The sequence below is a fragment of the Capra hircus genome, chromosome 23, assembly GCF_001704415.2.
Source record: "Capra hircus breed San Clemente chromosome 23, ASM170441v1, whole genome shotgun sequence".
In the NCBI taxonomy this organism is placed as follows: domain Eukaryota; kingdom Metazoa; phylum Chordata; class Mammalia; order Artiodactyla; family Bovidae; genus Capra; species Capra hircus.
The window spans coordinates 23,859,994-23,882,811 of NC_030830.1; the positions used below are offsets into that span (position 1 = coordinate 23,859,994).

The 22,818-nt window shown below is 41.5% G+C and overlaps 1 protein-coding gene across 1 annotated transcript; it reads right to left on the bottom strand.

Annotated features, from left to right (window-relative positions):
- On the bottom strand, positions 567–21,895 carry FBXO9 (F-box protein 9). Its single transcript, XM_018039179.1, is given in 15 exon segments — positions 567–1,190; positions 2,902–3,053; positions 5,351–5,444; positions 5,939–6,034; positions 6,702–6,792; positions 6,991–7,109; positions 9,698–9,812; positions 10,591–10,721; positions 12,738–12,837; positions 14,261–14,318; positions 16,518–16,673; positions 17,861–17,950; positions 21,363–21,448; positions 21,451–21,591; positions 21,594–21,895. Coding segments are annotated over 15 exon segments (1,755 nt in total). The 5' UTR covers positions 21,811–21,895; the 3' UTR covers positions 567–1,081.

The following is a 22,818-nucleotide window of genomic DNA, read 5'->3' on the forward strand; positions in this document are numbered from 1 at the left end:
TTGAGAAAAAAACAAATCTGAACCTGGTAGAACTGTGCCAGACACAAACTCTGAAATGAAATACGCAGCACTGCAGCTAGGGTGCCAACATACAGGTCAAGGCTGGCTCTTTTCTCAGCTTGAGATCTGGAGGAGCTAGGCCTGGGTTTATAGGATCCTTTCCTGCTCTTTCCCTGGTGCCCACAGTAAAGAACCTGTCTGCAATGCAGGAGACCTGGGTTTGATCCCTGGGTTGGGAAGATCCCCTGGAGAAGGAAGTGGCTACCTATTCCAGTATTCTTGCCTGGAGAATTCCATGGATAGAGCCTGGTGGGCTACAGTGCATGGGTTGCAGAGTCTGGACACGGCTTTCACTTCACTTTCTGTTCTTTCAGAGTTCTGGCCCCGAGGGAGTCCTCCCTTCTCACCTAATGTCACACATATGTAGGGAGCCTGGAGGGGGTCCCGGTACAGACACTACAGACTGTAGCTGCCTATAAAGACTGAGATGACTCCTTTATCTGTGAGCCTTCGCTGGCTGCCTTAGGACCGTTCATTACTCTGACGTTTGAAAAAGGCTATCCAAATACATTTTCTTGAAAGAAACCTTTTATTTATGATCTTCAATGGTCAAACAGTTTCAAACAAATTCAGAACAGGGGTTCACATTTTGAGCTTTTAGTTAAGAGACGCTACGTCATGCGTGAAATAGATGCTGATCCCACGGGGGTGCCCCCCTGAAGCGTTTCAATACTGGGCTGACCGGTCAGAAGACAGCCTATGTTATGTGACAGAAGCCTGCCCTGAGGTCTGCTTGAAAAAGGGCACGATTTAAAACCTCATGTGGTTTTTTACAACATAAGTGTCCTGAAACTTAAAATAATTTCAACTTAATTTCAAAACAAACACCCCAAGAATCAACTTTCCCTTTAAATAAAAAAAATAATCAATTTAATACTCTTCTTGAAAGAACTCCGACAATGTAAAATAAGTCCAATTCCATATATATATATATATCATATATATATACATTTATAACTTAGGTTGCTCTGTTTCTCTATATACTTTTACTCATGCAACGCGGTGGGGGCAGACGTGAGGGCTACAGCGGCCTTTCGGAGAAGGCGGTGTAGCTCCTCACCCTGGCGAACAGCAGCGGCGTGTACATCTTGTCGATTTCGAATGCTGTGACCGCAGTCTCTCCAGTAGATCTGGAAAGAGAGCCCACAGTCACTCATCACAAGGAGATTTCAGCTCATTTTAAATTCTTGTCTACATTTAGTGGGGGGGGGTAGTTTAATTTTAGGCATTAGCCTTTTTTTTTCATTTTTAGTTCATCTCAGTCAATTCTAAATAAAATAGGTGCATTTTGGAAAATTCGAAAAATATTAGAAAAGTGTAAAGAAAAATCACTCATTCCCACTCAGATGGGGCCTCAACCTTGATACTGAGCTTCACTGCTGAGGTCATACTTTGCTCCTTTATACATCATGACATAAAGCATTGCCTCACATCGTTAAATCTTCTTCAGAAGCCATTTTTGTGGCTGCATATTTCACTGTTTGCCTTTTACCACATTTACTTGATTCCCCCTTTGCTGGAGGATTTAGTTTTCAGTGTTTGGCAACTGTAAATGATTTTGATATCTTTCATTATACCCTTTGAAAAGATTCCCAAGGAACAATTTCTAAGTCAAAGGCTCTAGATATTTTATGGTTCTTGTTAAAACGTATTTTAGAAAGAATTATAATCCTAGAAGAGAATTGAATGATTAAATATTTGCATAATCAACAGCATAATTTCAGGTTGAGGGGGAAGGAGGTGATATATTACCACAGCCTTTTATTTTTCGCCTAAAAAAAAAAAAGAAAAGAAATAAAAACAGAAAATTCCAGTGACTTCATAAACATCATTTGCTTGGCTCTACTTCTGGGTTTGCTTTCTTTGGAAAGAAAGAAAAAAAAGAACTTCACAATTATTCAGAGAAGCAGAAAGAAGACAGGAGGACCAGTAGATAAGTGGGAAAAGCAAGAAAAAATGGTTTTTCTGTCAAGACCTCCCAGATGAGTGGGAAGAGTTACTCCTAAGGTGGAAATGTGACTGAGGAAGCCTTCAGCAACCTGACTGAGGTCGTCAGAGAGGCTGATGGAAGGCGACCAACCTCTAACCTGCCTCTCAGAATTCTGGACTCAACTGGCACGGAATGACCCTCGGGTACACACCAATATTCTTTCAAACCTCACAACAGCTAACATCAGTATCTATGTGAACTGGAGTTTCACTTTCCTAATTCTTACATTTTACTCATTTCTGTACTGTTCCTTTCTCACACATTCTCATCTGTTCACTCGCTGTTTCACACTAGTAAATCCTAACTCACAGGATAAAAAGTTTAACATAGGAACCACTAATGGCTTTAAACAGGAACCACTAATTCGGCTTTGAAACACTGGTGATCATCTCAGCAGACTTCCTTTCCTAACTACAATTTACTTTAAAATCTGTGCATAATCCCTGGGGATAAACTGAATGGAAATAAGGTGAAAAATGATGAGGCTGAAACATGGGAGAAGAAAGACGCTCTGGTGTTTCACAGCTGCCTTGGAAAGCCAATGCCTGAAGCCACACTTGCGCAGCTTAGTGGCCAGGCACCGACAGACTCATGGGGGCTGCTCTCAACCTCACACGGGAGGTGCCCACCTACGTGTCCATGGACCCTTAGTGGGAGCTCTGGACACTTCACCTGGCCCACTTTTAGTTTTTTTCAGGTTGGCTGTTTCTTTGGTTTGCAGAAGATTATACTGTGGTTTTCCTTTGTGATCGAACATTAACTGTGAGGAATCAAACCCTCCCTGAGTTCTCAGCTAGACAGGAAGGGCACATGGAATCTGTACCCTTGAGGTTTTTACAGCATTCACCTACTTGTAAGTAATGTGACAAGAGTGGTGTATCCAGATGAGTTTGTTGAAGCTTTGGTGGCCACTGGAACACAGCTGTAGCCCCACGTGAAAGTTCTGATCGGCTTCTTGCACAGGGGCACGGCGAAAATACCGGTATTTATGGTCAAGTGCTTTCTGTAAGAGGGGAGATGCGTGAGCAACAGTGGGGCCTCACTTCGCGGACAGACACAGAGACGGACGGAGCTGCATCTATATGGAAATACCTGAGCAACGTGTTAAGTCACAGAGTTATCTGCACACAGGATAAACAGCTATACTGGTTATCAACTGCCAATGTGTATCAGTTCAGTTCAGTCGCTCAGTCGTGTCTGACTCTGTGACTCCATGGACTGCAGCATGACAGGTTTCCCTGTCCATCACCAACTCCCGGAGCTTGCTCAAACTCATGTCCATCAAGTCAGTGATACTACCCAACCATCTCATCCTCTGTCATCCCCTTCTCCTCCTGCCTTCAATCTTTCCCAGCATCAGGGTCTTTTCCAGTGAGTCAATTCTTCATATCAGGTGGCCAAAGTATTGGAGTTTCAGCTTCAGCATCAGTCCTTACAATGAATATTCAGGACTGATTTCCTTTAGGATTGAATGGTTGGATCTCCTTGCAGTCCAAGGGACTCTCAAGAGTCTTCTCCAACACCACAGTTTAAAAGCATCAATTCTTCGGTGCTCAGCATTCCTTATGGTCCAACTCTCACATCCATACATGGCTACTGGAAAAACCATAGCTTTGACTAGACAAACCTTTGTGTATGAGTGTATGTGTATGAGTGCCTGGAAATACATGAGAGTCTCTAAAAACAGAAGGCTTTTGCCTCCATCACATTATCTCAATCGAGATGACGACCTTAGGTATGACATGTAACCACACGGTAGCTGTGTGACTGTTGAGGGGATGAGGACCCAGGATGGGCAGCCCAGGGTCAGTGTCGGAGATGGGAACTCAAATCCCATCCATCTCTAGGCCTAATATTTCCTTCTACTCGAAAATAGTGGGGCAGAAAGAGCACAGAGTATGACTTATCTTTTGCAATAACAGAAAGCTAGTCTGTGGAGAAACAGATGTGACAAGGTTCACTGGAACCACACTTCTGTGAATATTGCTAAAACATAAGAATGTCGACACTACATACAGTTTCACTGTGTCATAGTCTGGAGTGAAAACTGGTCATCAGCATGGGAGTGCCTAAACTCTCTTATTAGGTAACATTTTAACAGTGGGGGCCTCACAACTCCCCAGCTCTGATCTCCAGAAACTCAAGTCCATGATCACCGTGATAGTAAGAATCTCTGCCCTTCAGATTGTAGCGCCTGATTCCAGGAGCCAGAGGGAGCTGGAGAAGCCACAGCCAAGGGCCACAGGACTCACAGATGAAGGACTAACTATTCCGACTGGAAGGACCGATGCTGAAGCTGAAGCTCCAATACTTTGGCCACCTGATTCAAAGAGCTGACTCACTGGAAAAGACCCTAATGCTGGGAAAGACTGAGGGCAGGAGGAGAAGCAGGTGACAGAGGATGAGATGGTTGGATGGCATCACTGACTCAATGGACATGAGTCTGAGCAAACGCCAGGAGATAGTGAAGGACAGGGAAGCTTGTAGTCCATGGGGTCACAAAGAGTTGGACACGACTGAGCAACTGAACAAAAACAACAACTATTTCCATATGTGGTTGCTGGGAGTGGGACTCAACAAAAGACAAAACTTCGTTCAGAAACTATATTCATTGTAAGAACAACACAGAAATATTTATTCCAACTACCTCACAACTTCTTGGGTCCACACTGTGGTTTTTAATCAGGGTTAAAAAAATGCACATGGAGAAAAGCTGGGAAAAATCAGTCCCTTAATCTGATAAGAGAGTTTAAAATACTCTGGAATGTCATGATTCTGCCATTGTATTTGCTTGGCATGTTTTTCCTTTTGCAAGAAGAAGGAAATTATCTCACTTTAGCTTATTTCCAGTAGAAACTGAAATTCTAAAAATATCTCTGTGAAAGAATTATCCATATGAGACAATTTAGAAAGAAAATCTCCTATGATTCAAAATGAGAAAAGCCAAAAACACAGTCATATATAATCATACTAGTTATTTCACAGGAAATCCTGGTTTTACATTTTACGTGTAAAAAACCTGGGCCAAAAAAGGAAACTTGGAGAATAAGTTGATCTGATAAAAAAATAACCACATTTTAGAAACCTTCCAGTTCTCTTCAGAGATACGCTGTTAAGTCAACGCTCATTTTGTGTAATAGTAAAAAAGAGTACATTTCATCCTTTTTAACTGAAAATGCTTGAATGATTAAATACAACACTGTAAATCAACTATACTTTAAGAAAAAAATTTTAAGAAGACTTGAATGAGCAGGGTAAGGAAATTAAAAGAAAACTGCCGGTTCCACCTTGCATACTTACTTCTTCTTTTTTCTTAGTTATCACAGCAAATACTTTGGTCTGATTGTCTGTATCTTGTGACAAGCGATAATGACCCAGTAGAATTGCATCAGTTCTAAAAGTAAAAACAAAAAACACTTTAAATCTATTTATCTGTTATTTATATTTAAGTAACTGAGAAAGTAATGGGTTAGAAGTATTCACTCAATTAGCCTGAGGACAATCAGGTACGATGTGAGTAAACCAGTTTCCAAGGCCCCAGACTTATTACTGAAGGGTGCCTTTAGGGAGAGGCCCAGGGATTGGTATTTGTTGTTGTTTGGGGCAGCGGGGGGGGGGGGGGGGGGGGGGGGGGGGGGGGGGGGCATGGCAGGGAGCTACACTGTGCCGTCTGTGGGATCCTAGTTCCCTGACCAGGGATTGAACACAGGCTCTCAGCAGTGAAAACACCAAGTCCCAACCACAGGACTGCCAGGTAAGTCCCAGAATCAGTTATTTTTCACAAGTGCCCCAGATGATTGCTTCTTTAATCATCCAGTATTAAGTTACATCATCTGCAAGCTACCACCTAAAATGCGAAGCGGACAGAAAACTACAGAGAGCCACTACCTGGTATTCCTGGTTCGTAAGCGCGGAACAATGGACGGGGGCTCCTCGGGGGTGGTGAGCATCATCACATGGCCATCCGGGAAGAACCTTACGTACCTGCGGGACAAGGCAGACACCGAACACCGCACGCGAACGTGAAACGTGTCCCTATTTCCTGGTCCCCAGACCTACTCCTGCACTGCTGTGAAACCAAAAGGGAGACACCACGGGCCAAAGGACTGGCAAACATCACTGACACGAATGTGACCCGAGAGGCCGGAAGCAGAGAAACAAAGCCTTTTATTACTTTCCTTAGAGGGAGCCATGGAACTTTTAGTGTCACTCACTGAATAGAAATAAATTGGATTAAAGATTGCTCTGTTAAAGTTCTGCGTGTTTCTCCTTAAAGCACTACCTAATGTCATACAAGAGTGAGGCCCAATGCTGTCTACTCCACGGTAGTCAGCACAGCCGACTTGTTCCTCGGTGACATGGATATCTGGTGAGGATGAGCCTAAATAGCAGCCCAAGGGCTCTGAAAAGACAGAAGATAAGGAGGAGCTCCAAAATACAAAGTAATTCTAGATCTGGAGGCCAAGGGGAATTCCCTGATCTATCTTAACCTGTTGGATCTTTGACCGCAATTCCTGTTATAAACTGGATGAAAACACCGAGGGCCATTCTGTCTATAAATGCAAAAGCCACGCGAATTCAATGTCTGATAACTAATGCACTAACACTTGGAGAGAGAAAATTTTCACTCACTGAATTACTACAGCTGTACCTGTAATATTCCACTTGGTGCCAGGCTCTATAGAAACCATCAAGAGACTGCTCCCCTTGACGAATATAGGTGGTTTTACTGATATACACGCCTATAGAAAGAAACAGATTTTTTAAAAAGAACTTAATAAAAAACTTTTACCATCATGTAACACGTTTCCAGCTTTATTTTTATTGCGGTTTCCTCTAAATATGCTGATAGTACTCAGGTCTGGTATAGAAAATGAAGACTTATGTATTTATCAAAATCAGCACAATAGATCTCTGTTGCTCTAAAGAGTTCAACTTACCATCAAATCGAACACGGGGCCTTTCCAAAAACATCTCTCTCCAGGAGGTGTACGGAACAAGCTTAATACAGCTTCTGCCCCAAACTTTCAAGCAGGCCAAACGCCATATTTCAGGGTCTCTAGGGAATAAAGGCACAACATCAATATATTTAACAGGTAAGCCCTATCTGCACTCAGACAAGAGAAACATTTCTGCCAACAGGCATCTTCTATTCAGTGACACTGGCTGCGCACCAGCCAGGCATCGTGCTGAGCACTGGGACAGACTGATGGACAGGGCAGAGGCCCTGCCTTTTTACAGGGAAAGCAAGCAAAAAACAAGAAAATGAGAGAAAAGTTTTAGGCAGTGTGTTCAGTGTGGGAAGAAACAAAGCTGGGTAAAGGACAAGGACAAGGGGCTGGGAAACACTCTCTTTTCCAGGCAGGTGTCTACAGTGACGAGGAAGGGCATTCTGGCAGACGCCACAGCAGGTGAGGCCCAAGGGCTGGAGTGTGGCCAGCGTGCTGAACAAGGGGCAAGGAGGATGGTGTGGCTGCGGCAAAGTGACTGGGTGAAGTGCAGACGGCATCTGTGGAGAGGTGGTTAGGGACGGGGAGGTGGAGGTTTTGCAGGTGGCAGTGGCTGTCTGAGCGAAGAGGCCACTAGATGGTTCTAAGTACAACTGATGCTTTTAAAAGATGACTCTAGTGGTCTATGGAGAATGAGCTCAAGTGTAACAGCGGAAGTCCAGAGACCACACCGGATGCCAATGCCATAATCCAGAGCAGGCCTAACGGTGGCTTAGCCAAAATGGTACTTAGAGAAACAGTGAAATGCTCAGCCAAGAGGTAGATTTTGAAGATGGCACCAACCCTAACCGTAACAAGACTTTGTTACAGAATTACTGCAAAAAGCAAAGCAACGGACTTGATTCTAACACAACACAAAATAATTTTAAATTCATCTCTAACTTGAAATAAGACACAGGAACTATTTATACAGAAGCCAGGCTGCAAAAAGAGACATTCCCCAAACACACACTGCAATGTACTTTTTTTTTTCTAATGAGTACTTCTGCAACCAAGTTTTATCCTACCCCTGAAGATCTGTTTTAATTCCCTTTTTACAATGTTTTCTGATGTATAATTAAAAGAAAAATTAATGGAATAACTAGAGAGCTTGACAGGTACTTGTTAAATAGAAATACACACAGGACTATCAAAAAACAAGGCATTCAAGCAATTCAAATGTTTTACCCAAAAGACAGGACTTCAACTGAAATTAGGTTATTTTAAAACAATGCATCTGAATTTTAAGAACCAAAATTATAAAAAGTTCTAGGGATTTCTCGGTGATCCAGTGGCTAAGACTCTGAGCTCTCAATGCAGGGGCCCAGGATTGATCCCTGGTCAGGGAACTAGATCCCACAAGCAACAACCAAAGTTCCTGAGCGCCACAACTAACACCTGGCATGGCCAAATAAATATCTAAAAAATGTTCTAGATGCTAAGGATAAAGTATATATTATTATATAAGGCACTGGGCCCTTATAAAAGATTACCTGTCTTAAATGTTATATTCAAGTACAATTATTCTTCACATGCAAGATTTTAAAAGTATAGGATAACTTTTCTCCAGTTTTATTGAAAAATATTTGATATACATCACTGTAAAAATTTAAGGTATATAGCATGATGGTTTGATTAACATCTATTGTGAAATAAACTACCATAGGTTTAGTGAACATCCATCATCTCATAGAGCTACAGTGAAAAGAAAAGGTCTCCTGTGATCACAACTCTTAGGATCCACTCTCTTAACAACCTTCTATCATAGAGTGATGGTAACCATAGCCACCAGGCTGTACATCACATCCCTAGTACTTACCTTCAAAGGAAGCTTGTACCTTTTAACCATCTTCCTCTAATCCCTATTCTCTCACCCCTGGTAGCCACAAATCCACAAATTCTTTTTTTCTATGTAGATTACTATACGTAAGATCACATAGTATTTGTCTTTCTCTGTCTGACTTAATTTCACTTAACATAAAGCCTTAGAAGTCTATCCATGACCATAAATGGCAGGATTTCTCCATTTTTAAGGCTCAATAATATTCCATTGTTTATATATGTGGATCTTCTTTATCCATTCATCCATCCATGCGCACTTTGGTTGTTTCCAAGTCTTGGTTACTATAAATAATGTTTCTATGAATGAGAGGTGCAGACGCCTTTCAGAATTAGTGTTTTCATTTCCTTTTTATATATACTCAGAAGTGGAATTGCTGGCTCACATGGTAAATCTATTTTTAATTTTTTGAGGAACTTCCATACTGTTTCCCATAGTAGCTATACCAACTTACAATCCCACCAACATCCACATTTATCTCTTGTCTTTTGAATGATGGCCATTCAAACAGGTGTGAACTAATATCTCACTATGGTTTTGATTTGCATTTCCCTAATGACTAATGATGGTGAGCAACTTTTCATACACCTGTTGGCCATGGAATATCTTTTTTTGAAAAAACATCTAAGGTCTTTTGTCTATTTTTTAATTAGGCTCCTTGGGGATTTTTGCAACTGCTGTATGAGTTCTTTATATGCTTTGGATATCAATCCCCATCAGATATCTGGTTTGAAAATATTTTTTCCCAGTTCACTGATTGCTTTTTCATGGTTTTCACCACAGCCAGAGTTGCTTAAAAAAAAAAAAAAAAGTAAATACCTGGCACAGATATAGAATCCTCTGCACACCTGTGACAACTGCTCTAACGATCTGAGGTCCAGGTCGCTGGACACCACCCAACGGAAGACGTACATCAGGACCTCCATCGGCAGTGCTGCAAAGGAAACCATCCTCAGTGACTCTCCTCTCCTTCCTGTCACTTGACTGTCACATTCTCAGTGTGGGTATTTTTATTCCTAAAATTTTATAAACCACCCTTCAGATTGTCTCAGAGCTGAGAAGCGTATTTCACTACCTAAAACAAATAACGGCTCCTAACATCAAGACACAAATATCTTTGTCTTTTCAATACAGAACATCTCTGAAGCTACTTTCCCCTTTCCCGTGGAAGATCATTTCATTGTCAAGATATATAAAAATGCTAGGAAAAATAATCTAGTATGTATACATATGTATGAGCTGCACTGCATATGCTAACATTAAAAAACTATTTTCATCTCCTTGAAAATTTTCAGTTGTCCTCCTTTGAAAAGTTCCCATAGCTAATTAAACAACACTCAACACATGAAAAGAAAGAGAAAACATTCATTTTTAAACACTCAGCCTGTTTCAGGACTCCCGTTCAACTTGGCTGAAGTGCCTGAAGATACCAGCATTTCTCCAGTTTTCTTAGGGCTGCCCCACTAACTCAAGATATTCACCCTCTTAGACCATCACCGTAAAGAGGACGGAATCCTCGATCAACTACACTACAAATTCCACTCTACCTCAGACCTTGAGAAGCTTCTTTGTCTACACAAATTAATTATAATTAGACTCCCCACTATCCTTGGAACTAAAGCAGCTGTATGACAGTTATCTGACCTTGTAAGTTTGGAAAACTTAAATCTAAGGAAAAGTATTTCTGAGTTACAAGGAGCATGAAGTCACACCTGATATATGGGTCTGACTGCTCTCGAGTTCAGGCTGACACAGTTTGAGCACAGACTCCTGAAACGTGAGCTGCTGTTGGAAGTAGGACAGGAGGTCTGCCATCTTGCTGTCATCATCAGTATCTTCAATGCTAAGAAGAGAAGGGAGGTGAATAAACCCAGTGCCCCAGTCTATACAACACAGCTTTGAAATTGATTTTTGACAGTACTTTCAAATTTGCTTTAGAAAAAGTCATCTAAAAGCAAACTTCTTACTACTCTTTTTCAAAAATATGGTTAAAAAAAAAAAAATGGTAAAACTTTACCCTGCCCTGCAAAGGGATACCATACCAACTTTTTGAAGAAAAAAGCTTCAGCAATTTTAATTCCCACAGAGGAAGAATTAAAAATTTTTGGATATAGGTGTTGAGATTTAATTAATTAGTTTTATGATCAGGTAGAATTTCATGAATTAGTAAAAAAGATAATTTCAAATGATTTTTTAAAAATCATATGTAAATATATCCTTTTAAGTGACCATAATCCATTCTAATTGAATAAAAATAACATATACAGATGTCATCTGAGGTACTTACTTACCAGGAAGGCTTTCTAATATATGTACCTTATAACCCTTCCTTTAAAGGAAAATATATAATTTTAAAAAGCAGGGTCCATGAGTAATCTATCAGCATAAACAAATGTGTAGTTAAGAGTTCTAGAAAAATATCTAGCTTTCCAGTTTTGCTGAGGGTAACATTAAAAATGATCAGACTTACAAAAAAGCTGGATGAGGATGAAGTTAGAAAACCAGGAAGGGCTTATTAAAAGACAACAAAATGGACATGTGGCTGAGGCTGGAGGGACTGCAGGGCTCTGCTACCAGCTCTTTACAGGAGGCAAAAACCCAGCAGAGGCTTGGGGCCTATTAGGTCTGATAAGAAACAACTTATTTTGAAAGAATTTTTAGAATATCTGGGTCTGTATGACAGGATATGAGAGAAAGAAATGCTGTTTTAATGTTTTAATACAGCCTTTCTTAACAGCACCTGGCATCTATTTATAAAACTGGCTAAGACCTGGGTCTAAATGACTCTCCCTAAATTTAAAGGTTTAAAAAACCTTAAACAAGTCTTTTTGAGTATGAACCACCTCATGTTGTCAAATCTAATTTGGTGAACAATTATTATTAGCACCAAAGTTCAAACAGGCAACAAATGCTGACTTCAATGGGATATTTTTAATATGGCTTAGTCAAAGCTTAAGTGTTAATACTATAAGCAGTTAAAAAAGGCAGTCAGCATAAGTTATCGATAAAGGTAACTTCTTAACCGTTTCATGCCAGAGGTAACGTAAGACTGACTGATATAATACCTTATTACAAAAATTCTACTTTTCTAAGTTTCTTTTATGAGCAACTTCAAAGTATTGGCTTAAAAATACGTTAATTTACTCCTTTCAGTAATTACTGCTATTATTACAAGAAAAAAGAAAGAAGAAACTCTTTCATCACCTTATTTTTGTTATATGTTTAAAATGTGCATTTCTATATTTTAATCTTAAAATTTCCCTAATTAAAAAATTTCTACAACTTTATAAACAAGTCTTCATACTAAAGCATATCTGGCCCTTGTGCTTTTAAAGAGATGTTAGTCTTAACAATATTCTATCTACAACCAAGTCTGACTAGAGTCTAGCATTTTCCTAATAAAAAACCTTTTTAAAAATGTATGGTTTCAAACAGATACAAAAGGAGAAAGACTAGTGTAATAAAACCCCGTGTACCCAATTTCAACCTTTATTAACCTTTTTCAGCTTTGGCCTGATTACATTTTAATCATTTGACTTTATAGATTTCAGAAAGTTGAAACATGTCCATTAATTTATTCTTTTCAGTAATCACTGCTTTTATTAAAAGGGAAAAAAAAAAAAAACCTCTTATTACCTTATTTTTGTTATATCTGTTTAAAATGTGCATTTCTATACTTTAATCTTAAAATTTCCCTAATTAAAAAATGTCTACAAGTTTACAAACAAGTCTTCATACTAAAGACTATGAAACTTAACAGAATTAGCACTGTCTTCTTATCACACTAAGAGTCAACAGGGCAAAGATGCTTAACTTTAACAAATTCTATATATTACTGTCTATCAAATTATATACGCACTAGCTGTTTCCAACGCCATCACCATCTGGAGACCGGGTATAAGTAATCTTGAACTCTATATCAGGTACAAGTTGCATAGCCCTACGATAAAACTTGATGGCTAAAAGAAGAAATAAAGCTAAATTAGCTATGACCATACATTTTTGTCATTTCCTTTGATTACGCTAACTGTGGTTTAATTTGGTAACTTTCTTTACAAACAGCCAAATTCCCCTTTTCTACATGCAACATGAGCAGTGAACAAACTCATTTTCAAACCCTACTAGTTCAGAAATAGTCTTTTTCTGAAGCACTCACATTACAGAAACTTAAGATGTTGCATTTTACCCTTTTAGCCCATCTTTTTCCTCAGCCTCTCACATATTGTCAGAAGTGATTTTATATGTAGTTGTCTTTCTCTGGGCTTTGAAAATGCCACTGCTGTAGCCCCAGCAAAAACAACTTTAAGCAAACTACTTTCTGGTGTGTGGAGCTTAGGAAAATCAAATGCTTCCTCCTGAGTAGGATAAGGTTTTGTTTTTTTTTTAATTTATCCTTCAACTCCGTCTTCTTTTACTCCAGCTGCCTGTTATTCAGCTAAATAACCTATAAAACTTGTTTTTAAATAAATCTCCTGGCCAGGTGGTTTAGAACTAGACCAGTGAGAAATCATATAACTTGGGGCTGCAGAAGCTGATTAGTTCTTTTCCCTCAGACCAAGCCCATTCATTTCATCCACTCTGCTGTGTTCTGCCACTTGGAGTGAGTTACTGTACACTACACAGAGATAGGGCTCTCATAGGCTAATAAAGACTGAGGAGGGATGTCATCATTTGGGCCCTTTTCATATGTCAGAGTGAAAACACCACTGGAAGAAACTTGCAAATAAATGCAACAATTTTGAAAATGTTATCTGGGGGGCATTTTCCAACGACTCAAGCACCAGCATTTTTTCCATGCCCCAATTAATAGCTTTTCTATCACAAAATGAAAGCCTAATTATAAACCTAATCTGGTAAACAGCCTCATCTCTTGGTTTACTTACATATTTCTACAGACCCAACAAAACAGACAATAAAGGCTGACGGGTATTCCTTTTTGTATAATGTAAAAAAATTGAGAAAAAATGTACACGTTCCTCAACGTGTCCTGTATATTCTCCTGCTCTGAAGAAACACTTACCTATAAAATAAGCATGTCCTATTTTTCACTGAGTAACAATATTTCTAAGACTTTAATAATTAATAAATGTTAAACTCTAAATTAGAAAAGGTTATTTTACTCATTCTACCCATATGACAATGTTTCTTAGCAATATTTTTTTGGAAAGAGATGGGTTACATAAAAGTACAATTTTTATTTTTCATGCCTTAAAAAAAAATCTCAAATTTAGAGACTGATGTTCTCATATATTCCAGTTTTTTAAAAAACTGGTCAGTAACAAAGAGCAAATATATCCCAGTTCTTAAAAAAAACTGGTCAGTAACGAAGAGATGTTATTCAGAAATGTCACGACAAGATGACCTGGGGTTTGAATTTTTTACCTTCATAAAGAGCTCCATTTTGTTCTTCTTCTACTGCTTTTAGGAAGAGTTCTCGAGCCTATAAAAACAGTGAAAAACAATATTCGAAAACCTGTATTAAAAATGAGTTTGAGTGGTGTACGGATGGCCTTTTCAACAATCATGCTACAGCAGTTACATATCTACTAGCAAAACAGTGAATTTCAACCTCAACTTCACAGCTTACAGAAAAAAGTAACTCAAAAATGGATCAAGGCCTCAAAAGTAAAACTTTAAAAACCTTTAGAAAGAAAAAGAAACCTGGGAGACTTGGGCGAGGAGTTCTTATACTTGACACCAAAAGCACAGTCCATAAAAGGAAAAGCTGATAAATTGAACCTCATCAAAATTAAAAACTTTTGCTCTGTGATGCTCTCTTAAGAAAATGAAAAGACAAGCTACAAAGTGAAAGAAAGAACTTACAAGGCACATATTCAACAAAGGACTTGTATTTGGCATGCATAAAGAACTCTTAAAATCCAACAGTAAAAACATGAGCAAATCTGATTAGAAAGGACAAACATTTTTTCACAGAGGGGCCTATAAAGATGGGAAAACGGCACATGAAAAGTTTTGTACATCATTAGCCATTAGGGAGACACAAGGACCTATCAGAAAGGCTAATATTAAAAAGTAATGACACCACCAAGGGTGATGGGGATGCGGAGACACTGAGTCACTCATACACGGCTGGAGGGAACACAAAACAGTGCAGAAGCCCAGGAAAACAGAGTGCAGCTTCTTTTCACCAAATAGGCACTTTCCGCAAAACTCAGCAACTGCACTTACGTAGGCCAGAGAGGTGAAAACGTATGTTCATGCAAAAACCCGCACATGAATATTCATAGTGGCTCCAGGAAGAGCAGCCCCTGGCTGGAAACCCACGGGTCCCTCAACAGGTGAGGGGGTCCCTCAAAGTGGGGTATGTACACACCACGCAACACGACTGAGCAGTAACAAAGTGGCAAGCTACTGACACACACAACTGGGAGGGACCGCAAAGGAATTACACATTTTCTTGAATATCGTATGACTATTACAGAAATAGAGGCCAGAGCAGAGGTTGCCAGGGGTTAGGAAGGGCTGTGGGGGAGGTGAGGAAGAGAGCATATAACTAAGGAGGTAGGGAAAGGGGGCCTTGTGGTGACAAAGCAGTTCTATATCTTGATTTTGATGGTAGCTACATAAAGCGACATGTGTAATAAAAGTTGCAGAGAACTATTTATATACACTCCCACAGTCAAGTGCCTGGAAATCTGAATAAGCTCTGGATTGTACCAAGGTTCTATCTACTTCCACTAAGTCTAGCTGAGGAAGGCATCATCGTCAAGGGAGGATGGGAGGCGTGCACAAGACTCTCCGGGGTCATGAACCTGTGAGTATGTCCAAACTAAACTGAAATAAAGCAAATATGGACGTCTTTTGTTGTCACGGTAATGCTGATTATTTAATGGCAAATTTTTGTAAATGAAAACTTGGGTCTAAGGGTGTGACGATGACAGCCCCTGTGGAGTAACAGGATATAGTAATCCTCCCACATCCCTGGGCTCAGCATTCTCAGGCTCAACCATCTGCAGATCAGAAAAGTTTGAAAAGAATTCCAGAAAGTTTAGAAAAGCAAGACTTGAATTTGCTGCGCACTAGCAACTATTTATGTAGCACTGACATTGTACTTGTAACTATTTACAGAGCATTTACATTGCACTGGGTATTACAAGAAAGCTAGAAAGGATTTAACATATACTAGAGGATTTACAAGCTTACACACAAACACTACACTGTATCATACAAGGAAGGTGAGCAACCAAGGACACAGAGGGACCAACGTGGTGAAATCTGAAACGGTGGGCTGTGTGTGCTTTGTGTGATCAAGTATGAGAAAGAGGTGAACCACTAGAAAGCATCTGAAATTTTCCAGGATAAGGAAGTGATCACTGCATCGCTAAATTTATTCAATTCAAAATATAACCAAATACTACATTAAGGCCTTTGGGAAGGTGTTAGCATTTGTACAAAGTTTTCCTCTTTGGGGCTTCTATGAATAAATTCAAAGGAATCATCTTTTAGAGACCAGATGAATCTCAGGGGTGTATGCATTACTAAAGAGTCCCAGCAAGACTGTGTACCTGTAGCAAAGGAGGAGTAACATATCATCCAAAGACCTACAAGAAGTCCTGAGGGATGGAGACACTGGCACACGTGTCGACATCTTTCCATGTACAACGCCCGTAACACTCACCTTTTCTTCTTTCGCCAGCTCCTGCTTTCCTCTGGTGTCCCCTGCTCTCAGCAAAGAGCCTCGCGCTGCTCTGCACGGTCGAGATTCTAAATTGCCTGAGCCTCCACCTGGGGCAAGTTCAAACATCCACTGAGCTCGGAACCTCTGGAGTTGTGCCTGGGACGGGGAGAAGGATGCCTTAGGACCTGCCGAGGAAGAGGAGCTCACCTCTGGAACAATCTGTCAATAGTCCAACACCAATGTCCACACACATACATATTCTTGGATGAGAAAACACGGTCTTTAAATTACTACCACTAAATACTTGTTATCTTCCAAGATAATTTTGGCTTAAGACTTTGAAGAAATAGTGAAAGTTTGCTAAAATAAGATTTTCTATACAGGAGAAATCTAATGGTACAGGGAAATCAAATTTTAACTGGAATTGAAAATATAAGCCATCACTTAGAGTCTAAACTTAGATGTTTTTAAGCTTTCTACTTGGAATACATCATCTCAAAATTCTGTGGGTAAGCCTCAACTCTGTAATAACCATTCTTTTTTTAAGAAATTATTTTTTTCTAAATATGCATCATTAAAAAATTTTTTTAATATAGAATAAGTGAAGCTTTCCAGTGTGGTGGGCTCTGGTGTGCTGCCTAGATACCCACCTCCACATCTGGAACTGTTGGCTCTGCTACCAGAAAACAGCCCTCAGCTGTCTGCCCTGTGGTTAAGGCCTCAGCAAGACCACAACTTCTTCCCAGGTGGGCCCCACCCAAGGACTAATCAATAAAAGTGATCAGTGACTGATAAAATTCTTCTTGTGGCTGATTATCTCTTCAAATGTTTAATTAATAAATGTTTAATATATTAATTATATATTATATATATTATAAATTATATAGTTTGTCCATTAGTTGTCCATTTTCATCTCTCATGTTCTTACTAATTTTTAAGGATATTATATCTACATGAGAGATATCCACCCTCTCTCTCTACATGGTAAATAGTTTTTCCAGCTAATTATTTCTCTTGATTTAGAAGATCTTTTGCTATACCTAGGTCTCAAACTTTTAGATGGTCAAATCTGTCAATTTTTTTAAGGTGATGGGTGTTACTCATGCTTATGCCTTGAACACTTTAAATCCATATACTGAATGACATAGTAGCCACTGATATTCCTTTTTACAGGAAAAGAAATCCATAACATAGTTATAATTGAAGCATTTCAAAAACCAGTATGAAAATACAGCTACAGTCAATGCAAATAAGGACCTAAGAATCTTCATAATTATGACCAACTCCTGCTTATGTATGGAAACCAACAGAATAAGAACTGAAGCACAAATGAAGAAACATACCTGCAAATCCGTCTCAGCAGGGCTTTCGTTTTCATCATCATCATCTCCTTCCCTGACAGCTTCAGAACGACAATCTTCCTCAGCTTCTGCCTAAGGAGAAGGGAAACAAAGCTGAAGAACATGCAAGACACCAGTTTCCCTGGGTAACCTACACTGCCTACTGAGCTACCTGCCCAGTGAAACACATAGTTGTCTCTCTCTAGATAAATTCTTCACAGATGAGGAAAATGATTCCAGTTGGAAAAATCTGGTACTTTAACTTTTTAATACTGTAGAATATACTACTTCACTGGTCTCCAGCTTAAAATGTTTGGTAGGTGGTTAAAAAGAACACTTTGTTTCAGATTTGTTTCAGAAAGTAACAGTTAGTGGCAGTACAGAGTTCAACAAACAGCTTTTGTTTCATGGATCATTTAAAAGAGGATATATAGCCCTCCAATATTTTGATCATCTGAGGCAAAGAGCCAACTCACTGGAAAAGACCCTGATACTGGGAAAGACTGAGGGCAGGAGAACAGGGCATTAGAGGATGAGACGGCTGGATGGCATCACTGACGCAATGGACATGAACTTGGGCAAACTCCAGGAGATGGTGAAGGACAGGGAGGCCTGGCATGCTGCAGTCCATGGGGTCACGAAGAGTCAGACACCACTGGGTGACTGCGCAACAACATATAGCCCATATATGATTGTCCTTTCTTTATATAAACGGGAATGTTATTAATGTGTGAATGACTTTGTTAATATCTTAAATGTACTAGAAAAACTCATTAAAATCAAAGACATGTTAACAGTGAAGGTTTTTTATAAAGAAGACCCTTCCTTTTTTAAAAAATAAATCCAGGTTTATTATATATTGGATTGACTTAAAGTGGAATAAAGGGCTGGAATTACTGTGCCTGGCTTAGGACTTAATAGAGGCCCCAGGTCAGTATCCTTCCATTTTATCCTTTTAGTCTCTATAAACGTTTGCTAAATAAAACTGAATCCTACCTTCCACTGAAAATGAAATGCTGCCCAGGTGCAGTCTGTTACCTAACACACCTCTTAGCAAATGAGACTTGCTCAACACTTTAAGTGTTCAATCCTATAAAGTAATGTCGCAATCAGGGAAGTGATCTAGAAAGTAAGTTATAAATAAAAATAATACAATCTACTTAATGTTACTCATTTCAAACACAGTAAGTTTTACAGTTGACAGTTTGGGTTCTAATTTGCTCCTGGGACTAAGATGTTTGTATTAGCACCTATCTTTAAGCACAGCAACGAGATACACTTGTACTACTTCACAGCACAACACAAACAAGCCTGGCTTCCCATCTTATCTCTTGCAAGCAGAACTTACCACAGAGGGGCCTGTAAGAGGTGAACTAGTTAATATATGCTAAAGTGTTTGGCACTCTGTGAAGGCTGAGTTGGTGAAGAAATAAACGAGAAAGGCTAGAGACTCAGATGAACTTCCAGAAAACTGGAAAATATAAGTATTGTCAAATACATTTTTTTTTTTTTGGTCTCTTTAAGCTGAGAACTTGCTCAGTCGTATCCGACTCTTTGCGATCCCATGGCTTCTCTGTTCATGGGATTTTCCAGGCAAGAGTACTAGAGTGGGTTGCCATTTCATTCTCCAGGGGATCTTTCTGACCCAGGGATCAAACCCAGGTTTCCTGCATTGCAGGCAGACACTTTACCCTCTGAGCCAGTAGGGAAGCCCCTTACTAAGAACATCGCTAATGCAAATTACACAATAAAAGAGTTTGAATTTATAGATCTAACAAGTGTATTTCTCTCCCAAATAAGGGTCTGCTTTATTACTGTAAACTTTAAGGACAGCTAATGGAAGGGGACCTTAGTCCCTGGTGTATCTCAGTAATTCAGCCTCCACCTCCAACCCAACAGTCCTCCCAAACTGCCCTCAAGAGCTCCCCCTGCTCTCTCCTGCCACCCCTCACCCAATTTTTGCACGTCACTTCTCTCAGCATCTGGAATGCCAGTGTCCTCTTCCTCCCACTTGGCGACTGCTGCTCATCCTTCAAGACTCAGCTCAAGGCCTATCCCAGTAGGAAACATTTTCTGATCCCTCTACTTGCCTCTTTTGTTTTCCCATTACACTTGTGCTGGTATCACAGCACTGAAGAATTTTGTTGAGATTTCATCTCTTTCACTAGAATTAGTGCACTGGCAACAAGATCTGGGATCTGGCACTATGCCAAGCTGATAAGTGCTCGAAATATTGGCTGAATTAACAAATACAATGCCATGAAAATATATAATGCATAGCTCAAGGATGAGGTAAGGAGACAGGAAATGGATAATACAGACAGCATCTTTCTTCTTCCCTGAGTTGTGTTATAATAGAGCTCTAATCCACTGTGACTTTGATTTTGACAGTACGATGACAAAAACAAATCAAATTTGGGGTTTTACTGCATTTTTCAACTCAAATACCACTTGAAATAAGTAGGTCTTCGGCTATCACGCAGAGATTTTCACTTTGTTTTACATAATTGAGTTTGACCTAACACCACTTTTCACCAGAGCAGCTCATGTGTTCATCATTTTACTGTTTCACAGATGGGGTTAATACCCAAAGTTAAGTGCTTAATCCTGGTCAGGGAACTCTAAAAGTTTAGAAGCAGAGTTAATTAGTGTTTCTTACTCTCCAAATTGACTTCATAAACTCATTCAACCATTCATACATTCATAAACACTTGGGTGTTTACTATAAACTAATGAGTTTGGCATCACTTCACTCTTGAAGATTCAACTTGGCCAGAGATTAGTTTCTCGCATCGACAATTTACTGGAAGCCAAAGCAAAGTAGCATGGGGCAGAGACTACCTGTGCCAGCACGCAATAGCTCCATGGAACCTGCTTTGTCAATTTCTGGAGCTTTTCAGTCTCTCCACTTGGACCACTCGGGCTTCCATGGCCCTGAAATGCGACAGAATCCCTCAAACCGCCAGCCAAAACCCTGCCCCAGGCACCGCCGCGTCCTGGGACAAGTGCGTCCTAAACTCAAGACGCCTTAAAAGGCTAGAACGGCGGCTCCCTGGGCAGGTTTTGTTTCTGGTGTTTTGCGGGGAGGGGCGGCGATCAACAAGTGTCTCCACTTGCCAAAGCTCCCTCCAGATTTCAGATACTGCGACGGCTCGCCTCAATCTATGTTCGCTGCTTTTAATAAAGGCAAGAGATTGGTTCAATGTCCTCATCAGGCCGAAGAGAGGCATTTTTCTCGGCCGTCCAGCAATCCCTCTCTGCTAACCTGGAGCCCCCACCGGTGTGTGTGTGTGTGGCGGGGGGAGGGGGGGGTCTCCGCAGAAGTAACTCCGGGGATCCAGCAAGGCTGGCACCATCCTCTCCCTCTCCCTCAGGCCAGGACCCCAGGATGGTGGTAGCCTTGCAGACCCCACCCCTCGCAGGTTCCTCCTCCCCACTTCCCTGGGGCTCCCCACAGGCCCGGGTCCTCCCGTCCGCCGCCCGCCCGAGCCCCTCGGCGCTTTACCATGCTGGCTGGCCGGCCGGCCGCGGCCGAGGGGCTCTCGGCGCCCCCTCGGCACCGCCCTCGCGAGGAGGTGCGCTGGGAGTCCGGTGTCTACTCCTGCCGTCTGCTGCAGCGGGGCTTAGCAGAGTTCTCGGTCGGAGAAGCGCACCAGGCATCGGCAGTAACTGCGGGCCCGGCGTACGGCAGCCATCTTCGCGGGGCAGAGGGCCAGATCGTGGCGCGCTGGGCGGCGGCCGGGGACTCGCGGAGCGCAGGGACGCCGGGGGCCCGCCGAGGCCAAGGACTCTGCGCGAACCGGAGTGCCGGCCCTGCTGGAAACCCCGGACGCCGCAGCGGAGCTGCTCGTCTGCTGCGGAAACCTGCGCCGGCGCGGCGAGCATGCGCACTGCCGACCCGCCGTCGCAGGGCTCCACGGCCCCCTCGCTGCCGGGTGGAGGGTGAGGGACATTCGCTTGGTTTGTGCGCGAGGCACAGCCCGGGTTAGGTCATCGGGTGTCCGAAGGCCAAACTCGACCTAGTGTTCGGTTCAGAGAACGTATGTAAACTTGCTGCTGCTGCTGCTGCTAAGTCGCTTCAGTCGTGTCCGACTCTATGCGACCCCATAGACGGCAGCCCAGCATGCTCCCCCGTCCCTGGGATTCTCCAGGCAATAAGACTGGAGTGGGTTGCCATTTCCTTCTCCAATGCGTGAAAGTGAAGTCGCTCAGTTGTGTCCGACTCTTAGCGACCCCATGGATTGTAACCCATCAGGCTCCTCCATTCATGGGATTTTCCAGGCAAGAGTACTGGAGTGGGGTGCTCAAACTTCGAGTTAAGACCCTCAGGCAAGCGGTCCTAAGGCATCGAATTGGGTGTTCGGGATGGTCGCTACAGGGTTCTCGGCGACAGTGGCTAGAATCCCAATCCAGGACTGCAAGGAAACAGTGGAATTCCGCTATCGTAAGGCTGTCATAATTACTAAGCTTCTCAAAAACACGGTTCTGGAGGTTGAGAAAAAGAGGCGCTCAGGAAAAAAGCAGGAGAGAAAACTTAGCCCCCACCCCTCGCAACGCACGTCGCACTGCAAACCCCATCATGCAACGCGAGGAGGACGCTGGGGCTCTACAGTCCCGATAGACTGAGGCGACGGCTGCCGTGGCACACTGGGATTTGTAGTCAGCCGTTCCACGTAGAGCGCCTGTAGTCACACGCTATTCTGGCTCCGCCTCTTAAAGCCCAAACTGGGGATTTCACTTCCGCAGAAGGCATTCCGGGTTGGCTGGCGGTATATTACTTTCCAACACTTGACATTGTTTTAAATACTGACTTTGGCATGCTATGTGTAAACCTAGCTTTGGAGCGTCTTACCTTCTTTCAGCGAATATTTATGGAGTTTCTGAGGTTTCTACTAGGTGTGGGTTACTAGCAGTCACCAGGTTTCCAAGACCCTACTCGTGATTGCACGAATTCACAAGTT